The sequence below is a fragment of the Bubalus kerabau genome, chromosome 11, assembly GCF_029407905.1.
Source record: "Bubalus kerabau isolate K-KA32 ecotype Philippines breed swamp buffalo chromosome 11, PCC_UOA_SB_1v2, whole genome shotgun sequence".
Taxonomy (NCBI): Eukaryota; Metazoa; Chordata; class Mammalia; order Artiodactyla; family Bovidae; genus Bubalus; species Bubalus kerabau.
In genome coordinates this window covers 92,660,140-92,678,795 of record NC_073634.1, presented here as the reverse complement: position 1 = coordinate 92,678,795, position 18,656 = coordinate 92,660,140, and the positions used below count along the sequence as shown (strand labels likewise).

General features: G+C 49.9%; 1 protein-coding gene across 4 annotated transcripts in view; it reads left to right on the top strand.

Annotated features, from left to right (window-relative positions):
* The window catches only part of RNF144A (ring finger protein 144A), a 132,341-nt gene extending 114,837 nt beyond the window's left edge, over positions 1 to 17,504 (top strand). For all 4 annotated transcript variants that reach the window (XM_055541017.1, XM_055541018.1, XM_055541016.1 and 1 more), the window contains 2 exons: positions 6,506 to 6,595; positions 13,233 to 17,504. In XM_055541017.1, coding sequence (XP_055396992.1) covers positions 6,506 to 6,595; positions 13,233 to 13,364 — 222 coding nt within the window. In that variant the 3' untranslated portion in view covers positions 13,365 to 17,504. The remainder of the gene's footprint in view (positions 1 to 6,505; positions 6,596 to 13,232) is intronic.
* Positions 17,505 to 18,656: the final 1,152 nt, after the last annotated feature.

Sequence of the window (18,656 nt, the reverse complement as noted above, 5' to 3'; positions counted from 1 at the left end):
CCTGGTGTGCAGGCAGCCACCTTCTTGCCGTGGCCTCATCTGGCAGAGAGAGGACCCTCTGGACCCTTTCCTGTTCCTCCAAGGACACGAATTCCATCATGGGGGCTGCAGCCTCATGACCTCATCTGAACCTGATCACCTCCCAGAGGCCCCGCTTCCAAATCCCATCACACTGGACATTAGGGCTTCCCCATAGGAGTTTTGGATAGGGGGGAACACAAGCAGTCCATCGCAGGGACCATTCCTGGAAGAGCAAAGATGAGAGAGCCACGGATGCCAGGGACAGAGCAGTTGCTTCAGTGACAGTCGTGTCACCTGCAGGGCCGAGGAACATACGGACCCTCTGCCATCTGGCCTCATACGGCCTCTTCTCCCAGATGTACCTTGTGCTGTCTGTCTCACAGGGAGATCTTGCCAGGGGTGCCAGGCCCACCCCATCTCAAGTCCCTGCCTTTTCTGGAGCTCCCAGGCCTAAGGCAGACCATACTTCTTTCCAGCTTCTTGTTCACTTTCTCATCTGTATTGGGAGTGGGCATCTTGCCAACAAGATGACATTATGACTCCAATTTTATAAGACTTTATTTGTACATCTGTTTCTACAGTGTGTTAGTGGCTTAGTCACGTCCGACTCTTTGTGACCGCATGGACTATGGCTTCTGGAGAATGGGATTCTCCATGCCAGAATACTGGAGTGGGTTTCCATTCCCTTCTCCAGGGGATCTTCCTGACCCAGGGATCAAACTCCAGTCTCCCGCATTGCAGGCAGATCCTTTACCGTCTGAGCCACCTATGATCAAACAGAACTAATCATCTATTAAGATCGTTGTAGTTGGTGACAGTCAAAGCCTATTGAGTCCTATGTCATAAAGGGATGGCTTTATATTTATCTGTCCTTTGCAGCAAAGGTGTGTCCTGGATGGATCCAGCCCACCCCATAATAGTATTAAGATTTAATTAGAATAAAAGGAGGTCAGAATGGCCCCATGTTTACTTTAATGGGAGCTCACCTGTCGGACAGCTGCTCCTTCTCATCCCGACCACCTGCAGTCAGAGCACCGTGTCTGGGTGAGTCTCCTGTTGAGAGGTTATCGCAGGGGATTCAGCTTTATACATCCTTGCAGAGAAGGGTCAACTCAGGCCGCACAGGTGAAGGAGAAAGAATTCTTAACAGTGTGCAAAGTGGCAGAACTTTGAAAGCTTGCCTGTCCCAAGATGGACAGGTCTAGAGACTGTCAAGAAGAAAATGTCTGTTTGAGATGAACGCTTGAATAAGCTAACAGGTCTGTAATTCAAAGGCCACCTATAAAAATATTACACAGATTGCTTCTTTCTGGTTTTTTCTTTCGAAAAGCCTGTTGTCCCTTTGTTAACTTAAAATCACTAAATGTATAGGAGATCTTTGTGTAACTGAACAAATCTGGGGAGCATATTGCCGTCTTTCTGTCTTGGGGGTTTCCTTTTCCTTTCCTAAGCAAGTTTAATGAATCACTTTGGCAAGGTTAATTTTCTTTAACTTAAAACCAATAATAGGTTTGTTCACTGACTTTGTGCAATGGGAAGGGGATATTTAGAATGATATCTGAAGCATTACCAAGTCCTTATGGTCTTCAAAGTCTATATGTATATGGTTTCCCTATGTATCACGTATATATATACATATATGTATGTATATGGGGCTTCCCTAATGTCTCAGTTGTGGAGAATCTGCCTGCAATGCAGAAGAACTGGGTTCGATCCCTGGGTCAGGAAGATCCCCTGGAGAAGGGAATGGATACCCATTCCAGTATTCTTCCCTGGAGAATTCCATGGACAGAGGAGCCTGAAATGCTTACAGTCCACGGGGTTGCAAAAAGCCAGAAATGACATAGCGACTAACACTTTTCAGTCTATACATAGTCTTTCTGTATATCGGAAAGATCCCCTGGAGGAAGACATGGCAACCAACTCCAGTATTCTGGCCTGGAGAATCCTATGGACAAAGGAGCCTGTCGGGCTACAGTCCATGGCGTTGCAAAGAGTCAGACACGACTGAAGCGACTTAGCACATAGTCTTCTATATTATATAATCCTATATATCATACATAGTCTCTCTATATTATATAAATATATATAATTTTACACTTCACTGTATTTTTTTTTGAAAACTGATCATTAATTTATATTATATTATCTACTGTCTGTCCCGCAATTTCCCATTCCTTATCAACTTTTCCTAAAAGGGAAAGGAAGTGAAACACCGGTTTTAACTACACGTTATCAAACCTCCCAGTGGATTCTGGGGGGAAGTATTAGACGTGGACAGACACAGAGCCTGACTTCCACAGAGACCATAGCTTTGCTGTGACCTCTCCTGCGACCTTGACATCCCCTCAACCTATCTCCTTTGAGCCCAAGGCTGTTCTCTCTCTGCTCTGGTCTCTGGAGAGACACCCTGTCTGTCCATCCGTGTGTGTGTCTGACTCAGTTCTAAAGCACACTTCCTGCCAGCAAGAGACCCATTGTTTCCAGGCTCCAAGGGACCAAGGCAGCAATTTCCTCCTTGAAAGCCGGCATCCTTGGGGCCAGGAGTGTCCTGTTTTTCTCTGTAGATGAGCAGCTGCTGCCCAGTGACCCTGTGGCCACAGAAAGCAGACCCTGAAGGACAGGGAGTCTGCTCTGGGAAGGTCAGTCAAGGACAGTAGCCATGACTCAAAGTAAATGTGTGAACCAGGTCTGGAAGCAACAGCGTGTCCGGAGCGGAGACAGAGCTGGTAGGTCTCCCATCTCTCCCGGGGAATTTTCCTTCCCTGCACCAGCTCCTGAGCACCCCTGCGCCTCACGGAGTTAGCCCCCATCTTCCGGCACTGCCTTCCATCTTGGTCCTCAACTGCCCCCCCAGCTGGGCCTGGCCCCCAGTCCTCACAGGGGAGGCCCTGGCCGCACCTGTTCATCTGCTGCACTCCCGGCCCCACAGTCACTACTTACAGTCGGGGGAACCCCCTCACTCTCCTTCTTTTGGGGTGAGTGAATAGTTACTACGTATGAAGTGATGGTCGAATGCAGCCTCTGTGCTTTGCTCTGCATACCTGTTACTTCATCCAGCCATTCCCAACCTTTTTGGCTCCAGGGACCAGTTCCGTGCACTGTGGTGGGAGGGTGGATGGTTTGGGGATGATTCAAGGGCATTATATTTGTCGTGCATTTTATGGTTATTGCATCAGCTGCCCCGTAGATCATCAGGCATCAGATTCTGGCGTGAGAGGTATTTCCTGTTTTTAAGAAGCCCACGAAGGTTAGGGATCTTTTCCCAAAGCCCCGAAGGACTGAGGAACAGACCCAGCATCCATTCTCCAGTCTTTCAGACTCCAAACCCCACCATGTGGGTTAGACCAGCCTCCGTCAGGCAGACCCGACTCAGAGTGGGACAGGAAGTCTCAGGCCTTCTGTGGTGGGGCTGCTCTGAGTTCATTCATTCGTCTCTGAGCATCTGGCCACCCGAGCTCTGTAGCCAGCTCCATTGTTTCTGCGTCCACCCAGGAGCTTGGTGTGGTTCCTCTGAACAATGTGAAGGAAACATTCACGCTCACCGTCCACCTGGGTTCCTGGCAGGCTCTGCGGTGGTTATTCCCCAGGCCTTCATTCAGGAAATTAAGGTCACAATGAAATCACTGTTACATTGTGAAAGCATCTTCCAGCGCTTTTGTCAGGGGGAAAACTTTCGTTTTGTTCAGGAAACGTGCCGTGAGTGTCAGCAGCTCTGCTCTGCATGAAGGGGGGACTGCCAAGTTGAGGCTGGCAGAGTCTGTGACCCCGAGGAGCTGGTGACCCCGCAATCAGGAAGCCCCTGGTAGCACTAGGTTCCTGTGGGCGGAACCACAAGCTGGTGCGTGTGGGGTCTCCAGCAGCCCTTCCAGGGTTTTGGGGTGGTCCCTGGGTCCAGGGGCATCAAGGGTGTGGGCATAGCTGATGGAGAGTTCACTGACCAGGCAGAGGGCAGAGTGTGGGAGGCGGGCCACCTCCAAAGAACAGGATGTGGTGAGGAAGGCCATGAGCTGTACGTGGCCTGGGCCTGGCCGAGGTGGGGGCCGTGACCCGGGTCTCTGGGCCAAGATGGAGGTTGACCTCCATCACAGGGGCTCATGGCCCCCAAGCACTGGTCCACGGCAGGTTGATGAAGGCCATGCAGGGCGTCTGGACCCCGAGTCAGGAGCTGCAGTCCCCAAAGGCTCCCAGTGACTGTAACGAGCAACAGGGTTTGTGCAGCTTTGCTGGAGGAGATCCCTGCAGACTTCACAGCTGGGCGAGACAGCACAGTTAGCCTTGTGTTTCAGAAGACAAATCCAGAGAGTATCCGCAAACCTCCCGAGCAAGACTTTGTGAAGAGCAGCCTGGCAAAATGAGACCCCGGATGAAAAGTTAACCTCCATGGTATGTGAGTGAAAGAAAATAAAATGAGGAGTTCAAGGAAGAGAAAGTGCCCAGTGGACACAAGCTATCAGAAACGGCTTTGAGAAGACATCCCCGGCCGGCTGAGCTGTGTGTTCATCTCTGCCCGTGTTCTCCTGGACAGCTGAGGGGCTAGGACAGGGGGGTGAGGTGAGAGGTGGCAGGCTGGGACCGCCCACCTCCCTGGAAGGCAGCTCACTACCACCCCCCAAAACCAGATTTCCTGCTGTTCCAGGACCCATTCAGGCTCCAGGAGGCTGACCTGTGATAAATCAGACCAGAGGCTGGCGGTTCCCAGGACCAGAGGAGGGCTCCCAGGCAGTGCCACCCGTGGGGATGCTAAGGGACATCACCGTGACCAGCTCTGCCCAGCTCCAAGAGGAATGGCCTCCTGTCTCAGACACGCTGGGCTGGGCTTATTTCCTCTTCTCTCAGAAAGAGGCTCTGTTCATGCTCTCAGTTACATGAAGAAACAGCATGGGCCTCCCTTCTGTGCTGCTTGCTGAGCTGGTTCTCTTTGTGGGTGATAGGAGAGAAAACAGCCCCTCCTGTTAATGGAGGAGCAGAGGGGTTTGTACAGAAAATGCCCTCCTGCACCTCGGTTCCTGCTTGCTGAGGTCTGGGTGCCAAGCTCCGAGCTGGCGATGTAGTTACCGAGGCTGACATTGCTTCAGGGGTCCGACTCCAGGAGCCCCTGCCAGTCTGGTGAAGACTCCCAGGTGATGGAGGTGGAGGTGGGGGTGTGGTGGGGGGGTGGGCAGGACATTTCCACCAAATCGGAAGGGAGTCGCCTCTCCGTTCTAGACAGTCGGGTGAACTGTGGACGGAAGACTGGTCTCCTGCCAGCTCTTGAGCCGTGAGAACGTTTTCTGGTCTGAGCAGAGAAGAAGCACTTTCCAGGCAAGAAGGCTGGTGCTACAGGCCGAGGATGGACCGTACACACACCGGAAGTCATCTCATCTGGGAGTAATTCTGCCAGGGCAGCAGGAAGCCGGGAAGGCAGGGACTCCGGGGAAGAAAGCTCAGCCCCAGGGCTGCTGGCGGCTCCCAGAGCGGCCCAGCCTCTGACCTACTTCTTCAGAAGCCCTGCATCAGCGCGGATTCCTGGAGCCGGAGCCAGGCTTGGACGGGGGCCGAAGTGGGAGCAGTGCTCCCTCTCGTGGCCTGTGAGCCTTCGGTCAAGGAGAAGGGAGGCGGGCCAGGAGGCTGGGTTGACTGCAGTCCCTTCCCATGAACTTGCTTCCTCTGCTGTTGTCCGTGTTCCCTCGTTTTGAGTGTTGTTTTTTTCTTTTTTTCATTTAAAAATACGGTTTATTTGGAATGCTGCTGCTGCTAAGTCACTTCAGTCGTGTCCGACTCTGTGCGACCCCATAGACGGCAGCCCCCCAGGCTGCTCTGTCCCTGGGATTCTCCAAGCAAGAATACTGGAGTGGGTTGCCATTTCCTCCTCCATTATTTGGAATAACTTTCTTTAATAATTCTACATTTTTATTCTGGGGAATGCACAGGTATAGACAACACTGTCTTCACCATTTATTGAAAAGGTGTAGTCTTTGTAGTAATTTTTGTATTAATTAGTTTTTTGTATTAGTTTTTGTATTAATTAGTTCTTTGTTTTAATAATTCTACATTTTTATTCTGGGGAATGCACAGGTATAAACAACATGGTCTTTACCATTTATTGAAAAAGTGTAGTCTTTGTATTTTTGTATTAATTAGTTTTTGTATTTTTGTATTAATTAGTTTTTTGTATTCATTTTTGTATTAAGTAATTTTTTGTATTAATTAGTCTTTGTATTAATTCAAAAAGATAAGCAGCTTCTTTCCTGTAAAGAATTCTCACCGTGCTTGAACTCAGACTCTGGAGCACTCAGCAGAGAGGAGTCTGGGATGGCCAGCCAGAATCAGTCAGTCGGTTTTCTTTCTTCTCAATCGGATGTGTGAGATAGGAACTCTAGTTCTAAATATTAGGAAAGGAAAGAGGGAACATGACAGTCTGCTGCAAACCTCAGGAGCAGGCAGGACGCGCTGAGTGGAGTGTGCCATCCCATCTACCCCTGTTCTTTCTCTCCCTCCGCAGGACGACTTCCTCCTGATCCATTATGATAAAGGGCCCTGCAGGAACAAGCTGGGCCACTCCAGGGCGTCTGTCATCTGGCATCGGACTCAGGTAGGAGGCGGCGCACCTGGGGTTTTGATCTCGGGGACAGAGACACAGAGAGAGAGAGAGAAACAGGACCTGTGTGTGTCATTTCCAGAAGACTTGCCGGGCGATCAAAGATCTCCCATATAGAAAAACAGCTAGTAAATGCGGTAGCTGCCAGAGTTTTTCCTGGACTGAGATTATGCTTTTGATAGGCCTGCCTAACACGAATGGTGGTGGTGGTGGTTTAGTCGCTAAGTCGTGTCCAACTCTTGCGACCCCATGGACTATAGCCTGCCAGGCTCCTCTGTTCATAGGATTCTCCAGGCAGGAATACCGGAGTGGGTTGCTATTTCCTTCTCTAGGGGATCTTCCTGACTGAGGAATCGAACCCAGGTCTCCTGCATTGCAGGCAGATTCTTGACCTAACATGAATACGCCCCACGTTTTAACACACGGTGGTTCTTCAACATCAGACATCTGATTGCTTGTGCCTACTCCTGGCCTTGGTCATGACCTACTATGCATGGTCCGTCCTTGCTGGCTCTTATTGAAGAGCTTCCCATAGAGGCCCCCTGGGTGAGTGCGTTAGCCATAGGGAGGGATGAGAGGGAAGGGATGGAAAGGTCCCCGCATGGTGATGTCTAGGCAGCTGGTCGGTGGGGTTATTCATACTTTCAGCAGATGTTTACTTCCTCCTGTGTGCCTGGCACTGTTCTAAGAGTTGGAAACACTCTGGTGAAGGAGATCAATGGAGCTTTCCCTTATGGCTGCACATCTCCTGTAGGGACAGTGAGCCAGGAGCAGTATAGGGTGTGAATTGAGCTGTAGGGGAGGGGTGATTGGGAGGGGTCTTTAGATGGTGCGGCCTGGAAGGCTTCTTGGAGGTGGTGCCTATGGCCAAGGACTGAGTGATGGGGAGCTGGTGGTGGGAGTAGGTGGGACAGGGGAGAGGGGACTGTTCAGCCAGAGGAGGGACAGTTCATACAGGGGGACAGTCTAGGCAGAGGGGATAGCGTTGGGCCGAAGGGCAGAAGTGTGGCATGGAGGTCCATGCGGATAGAGCAGGAGGAGGTAGCAGTGGTCAGAGATGATCAGGGTGGACCCCATGGGCATTGCAGGCCATGGTATGATGTTCAGGTGTGCTGTGGGCGTGGAGGGAAGCCCCTGAGGGGACCGGCAGGCAGGCATCAGTGCAGGCCAGCTCCTGGGGTAGGGAAGAGTCTCAGTGGGCTCCAGCCATGTTCTCAGCACGTCTCAGCACAGCCCCGAGGCAGGCCATCTAGGAGTCGCAGGAACCGAGTCTCAGGGGTTTCCTAGGAACAGAGACAGGCTGCCTGTAACTGTGCTTCTCCCGTGATCTCCACTGCAGACCCCGTGGCAGGGCCAACGGGTCTCTGGCCGGCAAATGGTAGACAGTCTGGCTTTGCAACTGTCCTCTCCGCCTGGTAGCGAGGCCGGTGCTACAGACAGTGTGTCAACAAAGGCCCGTGGCTGCATTCCAGGAAATCGCTTTTAAAAAGCAGGGGGTGGCATTGACTGGGGTGCAAGTTGGGCAGTTCTGAGTGCACTAAAACCCATAAATTGGGCATTAAGTGGCTGAGTTGTAAGGTATGTAAGTTATAGCTCCATAAAGTTGTAAGAACAAAAAAAAGCACAATGGACTGTGAACTCCATCCAGCCCGAGGGCCAGTCTGTTGACCTCGCTGTGAGAGCGGATTTAAGCTGCATTTTATTTTGCCTTCCGGGCCAGCACGGCCAGCTCCAGGGCTCCCCCGCCCCCTCTACACTGGAATAAGACACCAAACAACAGAAACAGACTCTTGCGCAGTTCTAAAGGCCAGGAGGCTGAAGTCGAGGTGTGGGCAGGGCCTCTCTCCCTTGGGACCTGCAGGAGGGTCCCCCTGCCTCTTCCAGCTCCAGGTGGGGCCCTGCGATCCTGGATCCTTGGTTCACAGGTGTGTCCCTCCGGCACTTCACCTTGTCTCTGTGTCCAGACGTCCCTCTTGGTGAAGACACCGGTTGCAATGGATTAGGGTCCCTCCTGGGAATGTCATCTTAACCTGATTCCTTCTGTAAAGAACTGAAGAGGTTCTTGATGAAAGTGAAAGAGGGGAGTGAAAAAGCTGGCTTCAAACTCAACTGTCAAAAAACTAAGATCATGGCATCCAATCCCCTCCCTTCATGGCAAATAGATGGGGAGAAAGTGGGAACAGTGATAGATTTTATTTTCTTGGGCTCCAAAATCACTTTAGAGACTGTTGGACAGAAAGGAGATCCAGCCAGTCAATCCTAAAGGAAATCAACCCTGAATATTCATTGGAAGGACTGATGCTGAAGTCCCAATACTTTGGCCACCTGATGTGAAGAGCTGACTCATTTTAAAAGACCCTGATGCTGGGAAAGATTGAAGGCAGGAGGAGAAGGAGACGACAGAGGATGAGATGGTTGGATGGCATCACTGACTCTACAGACATGAGTTTGAACAAGCTCCAGGAGTTGGTGATGGACAGGAAAGCCTGCTGTGCTGCAGCTCATGGGGTCGCAAACAGTCAGACTGAACAACAACAACAGCAATCTCTGTAAAGACCCTGTTTCCGAGCAAGGAGCTGTTTTCTCTCCTTCCCGTGTCTCCACGTGGCTGGAGTCACAGCGAGCTTCCCAGGAGCACCTGAGTGCCGGTGGAAACTGTCACCCTGTCCGATAACAAGGCTGGGCTGTGTGGTCACACCTCAGCCCTCATGCCTGTTAATTCTCAGGAGTGAGTCTTGTGTTTCTGGGGTCGTGAGTGGAGGTGGTAACAGGCACTTGGATAACAGGCCCTGAAGAAATACAGAAACCTGGACAGGGCTTCCCGGCCTCCATCACTGTTGAGGAAGAAGCCTGTGGACACCTCCCACCAGCTCCTCTTGGCCTCATCAGCCAGCACCTTCTAGGGACAAAATGCTCAGTGCCAGCTCCGAGCAACCCCTGGAGCCACGTGGACGAGGGACGCGCCCCTGATCTCAGGCCCCTCTCAGGGCTGGTGAAATTGAGCAGAGGCACCTTCAGTGTAAAGCAGGCAGGCTGCCGGCCCTCTGAACTCATCCATCCCCTGCCTTGAAGCACACACGTGCGGCCAGTGTTCTGAGAACTGTTACCAGTTGGCCATGGGGCGGGGGCAGTGGGCAGGCTACATTGTAGTTTTGGTCTCTTCTGCAGTGTCAACTCTCCTGGGATAGCCATTTCAAGCTGCCAAGGTGATGATGCCATTGCATGCAGAGCTGGGAAGAGATGTGGGAGCAGCCCCCTGTATCCCCAGACACAGCCTCTCTGACCTGACCTCCGAGCATTCAGGCTATGATGTGGCCGACATTCACGCTGTGTTCAGTGCCCAGTTTCAATGAACATAATGTGTTCTGATCGTTCTACCATCGCTTTGACTTGGCTTACTGCTACCAAGCCCTGGAGTTGTGTTGAAGAACTCTCTCTAGGGGAGAGGACTCAGATCCTCCCGGACTCCACTGGCCCGGTTCATCCCATATGCCCATATTGGACATTTCTGAAGGCAGAGACTCTGGGCTGTGCTTGGGAGCTTGGTGATGGTCACACAGACCAGGCTCTGCCCTGATGAGTGGGTGTCTTGAGAAACAGTCTGAGTGGTTAACCGCTCCCTGGGGTGAAGGGTCCTTGTTTCACGTGATTCCCTCTTTATCCTCTGTCCCCACAGTATATCATTTCTGTCTGACATGTTTATAAGATGCTCACTAAGTGATGATTTTTGTTGTGAGATATTTGCTTCCTGTCTCATTCTTTTCTGTTAGCTGACTTCCTTCTGACTATACCTGTTTCCTCCTTTTATAATGGAAGTGGGTCCTGGCTGCTCGCTGCTCAAAAGCCGATAAAGAGGCCAGGTTGGTTGGAAAGAAAGTTTGCTTTATTTTGGAAGCTGGCAATAGGGTGGGGTGGGAGGGTGAAGGGTGAACACCTGTCCAAAAGCTGACTTTCCCCCCACCCTCGGCAATCAGGGAACAAGAGCTTTTATAGACAGAAGGAGGGGGCAGAAACGGCACAGTCAGCTCTGTCACCTTCACATTGGTCATCGGTGGTCTGACCAGCGTTTTCTTGATTGTTCTAAGTACAGTTCATCTTTAGTTCCAGGGTTGGTTTGTTCCCATCTCCTTGAGGACAGTTGTCAGAACTGTGGCAGCTCATGTCGTGACTGCAATCCAGTCATCATGTAATTAACTCCTCCACCAGGTGGGGGGTTCAGTATCTACAGGACAGCTCACAGGACATGGCTCGGAATGTTATCTCTAGCCCTTGAGGAGGAACCGAAGGTCCTTGACTTTGCTTAATGACTTAAACTGTTGTTATTTGGTCTCCTTTGATTGTTTCCCTTTGTTTCTGTGTATTCTCACTTCTCTGATCAAACTTGTTCTTTGGCTAAAGTATTTCTGCAGACAAAAGGCAGACAAAGGACATAGGGCGGGGGCGAGGACCTTTAGGGTCCTGCTTTGTTTCACTATCACAATTGGGAACGATCGGGTAACCTAGCTGGTTCGACAGCACTCCGAGAGACAGGGTAGACTGAGTGAAAGTGAAGGTGTCTTATTGACCAAGAATGTGAGCATCTGGTCAAGGGTTTTGGTCTGTTTTTAATTCAAGAGTCCTTGGCTCCCTGGAGAATGAGAGTGTGTTCCTAGTGGCTGAGGTGGTTCAAGGTGCCCTGCAGATCAGCAATGCCTTCCTGTGGGTTTTGCGTATTCTGAAATAGCTGTGTGTGTGATTTTATGAGTGTGATCTGAATTCAGACCTCACAATTGCACTATTGACATTAAGTTCAGACAAATGGACATAGCCAGCTCGTCAGAAAGCATGGACTCTTAGCATGAGCACAGTCTAATTTATAAACACCATGTGATGTGTGTGTGTGTGTGTGTGTGTGTGTGTGTGTGCATGTGATAGTTTTCAGGTAAAATCAGAAGTCACGGGACACTTTCATTCACCCTGCTGTGATGCTGTAGCATAGTGTCATATTTCAGAGCTGATACTAACCCTCAGAGATGTTTTACTTCATTTGTTTATCATTGAGAAAGCTGCTTCCTAGGTGGCGCTAGTGGTAAAGAACCTGCCTGCCAAGGCAGGAGACATAAGAGACGCAGGTTCGATTCCTGGGTCGGGAAGATCCCCCAGAGGAGGAAATGGCAGCCCACTCCAGTATTCTTGCCTGGAGAATCTCCACGGACAGCAGAGCCTCGCGGGCTTCAGTCCATGGGGTCGCAAAGAGTCCGACATGACTGAAGTGACTTAGCACGAAGCCCAGAGAGGTGAACACAGAGTCAGAATTAGAACCACGAGCCCCTGGGTTTGCGTACTTACCACTCTGAACACTAGGTGGCAGATGAACTCCACCTTCAGTTCAGATTCCTGCTGTAGCAGCTGATGGAGGGAGCCAGGTAAGGGGTAACCTCCCAGCTTCTTTGTCCAGCTTCCCTCCCTGATTTGAATGACAGCATACGTACACTTGAGGCTTATTTCCTTTGCTAGGTACTCAACTCTCGGGGTAAACGTATGTTTTAAACCAAATCAAAATTTCTAACAGTACATGTTGGACTTTAAACTCCAGGAATAGCACAAGTCTTGTTGTTCAGTCACTCTGTTGTCTGACTCCTGGCGACCCCATGGACTGCCGCACGCCAGGCTCCCCTGTCCTTCACCATCTACTGGAGTTTGTTCAAACTCACGTCCCCTGAGTCGGTGATGCTGCACCATTTCTGGTCCCTCCCTAATGCACCTGTGTATGCCTTTCTGCTCTCCCACATGGTGTGCCTGATCCCAGTCATTCCTGTTTACCACCCGTCTCCTCGTAAGCCTTATAATCTCAGCCGTTTCCTGTTGCACATTCTCCTGCCCATGGCTCATGTACGTGTCCGGCTGCGGGTCTCCTTTACACCTGGAACCTGATAGCAGCTTTTGTAAACTGTATTATTATCAGCTGTAATCATGCTGTCTTTCCCCCAGACTGGGTGGTAGCTGAGAACCAAGGTCTTATGTGCCTCTGTGTTTGTAGCACCTAATACAGTGCTGGGCTCAGAGGATGCTTGATGGCTAACTGAATCTATAATTGAATGGATGTTTGGTTACTTTGATGAAAGGAGGGAAAGGAAAAGGAAGAAGGGGGAAAGAGAGGGAGAATGAAAGGAAGGAAGTGAAGGGAAATAACTATGGGCAGATGGATGGATGGGTGAGTAGATGATGAGTGGGTGAATAAATGGGTTGATGGATGAATGGATGGATGATACAGGTTGTAGATAGATGGATAGATGGATGGACAAGTGGAAGGAGAGATGATGGACGTATGGAAAGATGGATGGATGTTGTGTGTTTAATGGATGGATGGATGAGTGGATGCATGGATGGATGGCTGGATAGGTGGTGGATATACGTGGGTGGATGATTGATAGATGGGTGGGTGTAGGTGAGTGTATGCATGGATGGATGGATGGATAGATGGATAGATGAATGGATATAGGTGGATATAGGTGGATGGATGGATATAGGTGGGTGGATGGATGGCTGGGTAGGTGGATGATGGCTGAATGGGTGGCTGTGTGGCTCATACTTACACTGTGGAACCTATGGACCAGCCCCCTTACGCTCTGCTCCTGTTTCCTTCTTGCAGGTCGTGGGCATCTTTGCCGGATTTGGGCTCCTGCTCCTGGTGGCCTCCCCTTTCCTGCTCCTGGCCACTCCCTTTGTTCTTTGCTGCAAGTGCAAGTGCAGTAAAGGTGACGACGACCCTCTGCCCACCTAGAGAATGGCGTGATGCTGGAGCAGGACCCCCGCCTGCGGGAAGCGAGGTTCCCCCCCCCCCACCCCGCTGTCCCCCTCTCACTAAACATCTCTCTTGCCTTATGTGCCCCATTGAGCTTCACAGTGTCACGTCAGGACGCCGTGATTCCAGGGACTGATGTCAGGTCGTCGGCCGAGGCCCCAGGTGTGGTCACTCCCGGCATGGGGGAGGCAAGGCTGGCGTGGATGGGGCGCGTCGCACAGGGTGGGTCTCTGCCGACTCACCGAGGGAGGTGCTGTGCGGAGCGCCCCCCACCCTGGCGGCGTTCTCCCTGTCCCGCTGGACCGGGACCCTCCGATGTTGCCGAGGGGACTTTCTCATGCAGAGTGCAGTCTGTCTCCTCCCTGGCTTCGAGCTGGCGCCTCCTCGTGGCTGAGAGAAGTCCTTTAAGGATCGCGTTCCACTTCAGACAGAATCCGAGTGTTCTGACTTGAGAAAAGCACTCTGTTTATGACAACTGTTTTTATTACTAATGGCATTTAGTAAAATCCTTTTTAGAAGGCGTTTCCCCACACCGCCCCCCCCCCGCCCCCACCCGAGTAGTGAAAAATCAACACGGTGCATCAAAACCATTGTATGCCTTCTCTTGAGATGTGCGGTTTTAAGAAGTTATGGTTAAATGGCCTTTCTGGCTCGGCCGCTTTGCAGGAGATTTAGGAAGCCTTGTGTGCTCTTTGTGTCTTTTCTTGACGCTTGTGGAGACTTTTGGGATTGCTGTACGCTCTATACTGTTATCAGCGTGTTTCCCGTGTCTTTAAACAGTTGCATTTCTTTAAACATACTGATGCATTTAAAGGAACATCTCCACCCTAGGTTTGCCTTTTGTTTTCCTCTCTATGGTGATTCAACTCAACTCACAGGGCTCCTCTCTGTTCACCCAAGGATCAGCAAATATTTTTTCATGTCTTCAGAAACCAAATGTTTTACTTGGTAATAGTTTTGTCGAGAATCCCTGTGGTTTGGCTGCAGCGTCAGTCCCCTCAAGCAGATGAAACCAATCGAATAGTGACCCTGAAGTCCGGGGGAAGGGCTTCCTGGCAGGGGGCTGGGGCACAAGCTTCTGGATGTTCAGTTTTTGAAATGACTGAGTTATTCTGGAGAAATCATCTCTCTTACACAGTTCCAAGTCTTGCTGCTTACCCTACTGCCCCTGCTGAAAAAAATCTTCCGCTTCACTGAGTTGTTTTGATTGAGGGGGTATTACCACTCGATCTTTTACAGCTGTGTGTGACCATGACCAGGGCAGGCGGATGCCCGGATCAATAACACATACCGGGCTCCATAAGTTAACTTTGGGCAAAGTGTGCTTTACAGACGGTGGACTTTACTGTGGCTTTTAAAGAGCACGCTGATTTCATCCAGCTTAGGACTTTTAAACACAGTAGGCGATCGTTGTGGATTTATCATGGTGGAACTTTTTAAAAACTTATTAAGCATTCCACGAAAGAGTAAAATGAAAATGAAGTCTTTTATCTCTGCTGTTTGCCTACGTCAGGCACATTTGTACAGCGTGGTGGTGTTTTGTATCCTTGACTTCTGCGTTTGTGTATCCATCTCAGGTCCTCGATTACCTTCTGGTAGAGAAATGACTTTTATTTGTTAACATTTAATCAGCTTAGGAGAAACAGGATCACTCTTTCGCTCTAGGATTCATTTTCTTTTTGAAACTGAAGCCATTTTAGGGAGCCAGTCTGTGTCAAAATTATGTGCAGAACAGCCTCCATGTAACTGCAGTTTGAAAACTCACTAACGATAAGAACACGCCCGGGGCCATCTGCCTGGATGAAGCCGGGCACTGAGTCTCTGTAGCTGGAGGTGCTGCCATCAGGGTCAGGCAGGTCTGGGGGTGGGGAATGGCTTTTCTGGAGAGAGCGACAGCGCCCTGGGCCTGAAGAGGAGCTTGGTGGCCCAGGCTTGAGAGCTCACTGCAATTTGTGAATGCCCTTTAAAGTCCTCATGGAAGACAGCAGGCTCGCAGCCTGTGTCCAGTGGTCCACGGGGCAGAGCTCCCCATCCCAGGTCAGCCTGTCTGTACTTGCTGCTGCCCGTCGCCTCCAGGGGTCCAGGCAGTAGTGCCCTTTCCTTCAAGGTGGGGACCAGAGCTGTTGGAAATGCTGCCTTCCCTGGGCCAGAGCTCAGGCCCTTTGATTCCTAGCAGGCTGGGCCGCCTGTTCTCCTGGGGGAGTCCCTGGGTAGACCGTGCACACACGGAGCCCCTGCCAGCCCTGTGCCTTTAGCCCTGATAGTTCAACGCTCATGGTGCGACCCAGGTAGAACACACCGGGATTCTGGGGTCACCCGGGGTCTGAGTCACATCTGCTTGCTCTGAGTTTTTACATCAAGCCTGCCTGAGAGTGGGCGGTGTGATTAGGAAAAGCAAAAATAAAGCTGTCTGTTCCCTAGAAAGACACCGGCAGGGTCGCGTTGAGATCCTTTTGGAGACGTGCAGCATCACCATCCAACTCCTCTCCTTTCAGCGAGGAACGCCGTCCCTGTTGTTCATGGGGACGCAGGATGGACTGGGCCTGATGTCAGGTGTGCACAGGACGTGGGAAGATGGCCCATGTTGTGGGTTCTGACCTTGCCGTCACTCCCAGGAAAGCCTGGGTGTTTGACACTGTGGATGTGGCTGTAATTGAAGATGACCTTTGACAGGTGGTGTTCACACTGACCCTGTGGGAAGCACACATCTGTTGATTCATTTAGAGGCCTTTAATTCTGGAGTGGGTGGGGAGGGGAAGGAGAACACAGAGATGGACCATGGCTGAGTGCCCCTGGTCAGGTGGGGGTGACGGAGGGTGTGGTAATATGAGTCCTTTGGGAACGGACGGCGCAGTGAGGTTTCACTGGCCATGCCTGGGCTCTGAGCCTGGCTCCGCCCTGCGTCCTGTAACCTGGCCAGCCCAGCTTTACCATCGTCACCGAGGACCAGCGCCTTCAGGGGCATCGTTGTAGATGATCACTCAGCAGAGACCGACCAAGGACCTGAGCATAAAGAGAAACTTTTAAGGCCCGAATGCTGGCCCATCAGTGTTTCCTCCACCCCCGGGGGGAGCTAAGGAACGACGTCTGCTCCCTCTGGCATCTTTTTAAAGGGGAACAGATTCTCTTTACAGGATACTGTTTCTTAAAACCAGTTTAAGAACCAGACCAATTCCTGATTAGCACATAGGACCCAGGGAAAGGGGCTTATCAGATATGCAGAAATTACTCCAAGATGATTTTATCTTTCTCACCTGTTTCCCAAAAGTTACAAGTTATTTTGCAAATTAGAAGAGAGTGTTTTCCCTTGGTTGTCTTTAAAAATGAGAGTACTGGAAAGAACCAGGGTGGGTTTTTTTTTTTTGGTCTATTTCTCAGATTCTCATTGATTAATAAATACCTGTCTATGTATATATAAATCACAGTGAAATCATCAAGGGAAAACATTTGCATGTATAAAGCTTCCTGAAGGTCTCTCAAAAATACCAAAGCTTGTTTATTCCTTATCATTAACCCAAGCCCTTATGAAAGGAAACAAAATGAAGAGTTGTGACTGGTGTTATCAAAAAATGCCAGCTGGAAAGAAGGGGGTGCATGAAAGCAGAATGACTGCTGCGTCCCGACCCAGAGAGCCTGTTGTTTAGGGGCGCCAAGCCCATGCTCATCCCTCCTTAGTTTGCACAATTCTGTCTTCCGAGATTCCAGCAGCCTTCAGGGAGGGGTAGGTACCCAACCTTTCCCTCATCTCGTGCTCATTTTACCGTGGGTGTATTCTACTCTTGTGTAAGAACATGCATGAATGAGTCATGCACATGTATACATTATGCATTTGACAAGTGGTGGTAAAAACAAACAACAAGAAAACCAAAACAAGTTTGGTTTGTGTTTCTGAAATGTCAGTACATTTCGTGCCACTCACACTGTGATGTATAAAAGAGCTGTTCGAATGCCTTTTAATGTCGTGTTTTGTACTTTGGAATCGTATAGACAAGTTTGATTTGTAATTTCAATACATATTTTAAGTGTATTGTGTCTTATGTAGTTTGTCCCCCACCCCTTTCGAAGGGATTTCTTTTTAAAGATATTTTGGCTGGAATACAGGTTACTTTTGTAAATCCTGTCTGGCTCCCTCTTTCTTACACTCTTAGTTGACTGCTGGCTTGAAGATTGAAAATATTGTGAGGATTGGAGGTGGACGGGAGAGGGTCCTTATGCCACTGGGAACACAGCTTTTAAAAAAATTGAGTTATAATTAACATGCAGTAGGATAATGTTATGGGTGTACTTCATTGTGGTTCAGTGTTTTTATACATTATGAAATGATCACCAACAGTAAGACCAGCAATCATTTGTCACATGGTAGCTGTGACTGTATAAAGATGTTTCAGTCTTACTGACTATATGCTCTATGTTACATTACATCCCAGAACTTGTCTTACAGCTGGAAGTGTGTGCCTCTTCATCTCCTTCTCATGTTTCATCTATCCCCCATCCCCCTCCCTCTGGTAACCAAGATTGTTGTCTGTAACTCTGAGTCTATTTCTGCTTTGCTTTCTTTGCTCATTGCTTTTGTTTTGTAGATTCCATGAGTAAGTGAAATCACACAGTCTTTGGGTCTCAATGTCCATGACTCATTTCACTTAGCGTGATACCCTTGAGACACATCTGTATATGCTGAGGTTTTCTCTCTTGGGAAGGTTCTCAACTCTTTCGAAGCCAAAATCATGTTGGGTGCTGGGTAAGTGGACCCCACACTTGTGCCTTCTCCAGGAAAATGACATCAGAAAGCACCTCAGCCTCCGTTCTCTGCCTCCATCCATAGAAACAAGTACTTAAAAAAACTACCAAAGTTTATGGGAGCATCATAAGAATCAGTGATCATCCTGTCATTGCTAGAAAAAAAGAGGAAACATGGATGCTGAATTTAATAGGTGAAAAAATTAGTAACTCTTGAGTATTCCACCTTGATTTTCATTTGCTTCATCTAAATTTCCTGGAAGAATATATATACTTCACTTATTAACATAAAATGAAAGGCTAGGAAAAGGCAGTTAGTTACCTGTCCTGTGGCTACAGTTTAAAACCCATCCTCAGCTTCCCTGGTGGCTCAGTGATAAAGAATCTGCCACCAATGCAGGAGATGCAGGTTCGATCCCTGGTCCGGGAGGATCCACGTGCCACGGAGCATCTAAGACACAACTGCTGAGCCCGAACTCTGAGCCGAGGAGACACAACGGATGAACCCAGGCACCCTGGAGCCCACGTTCCACC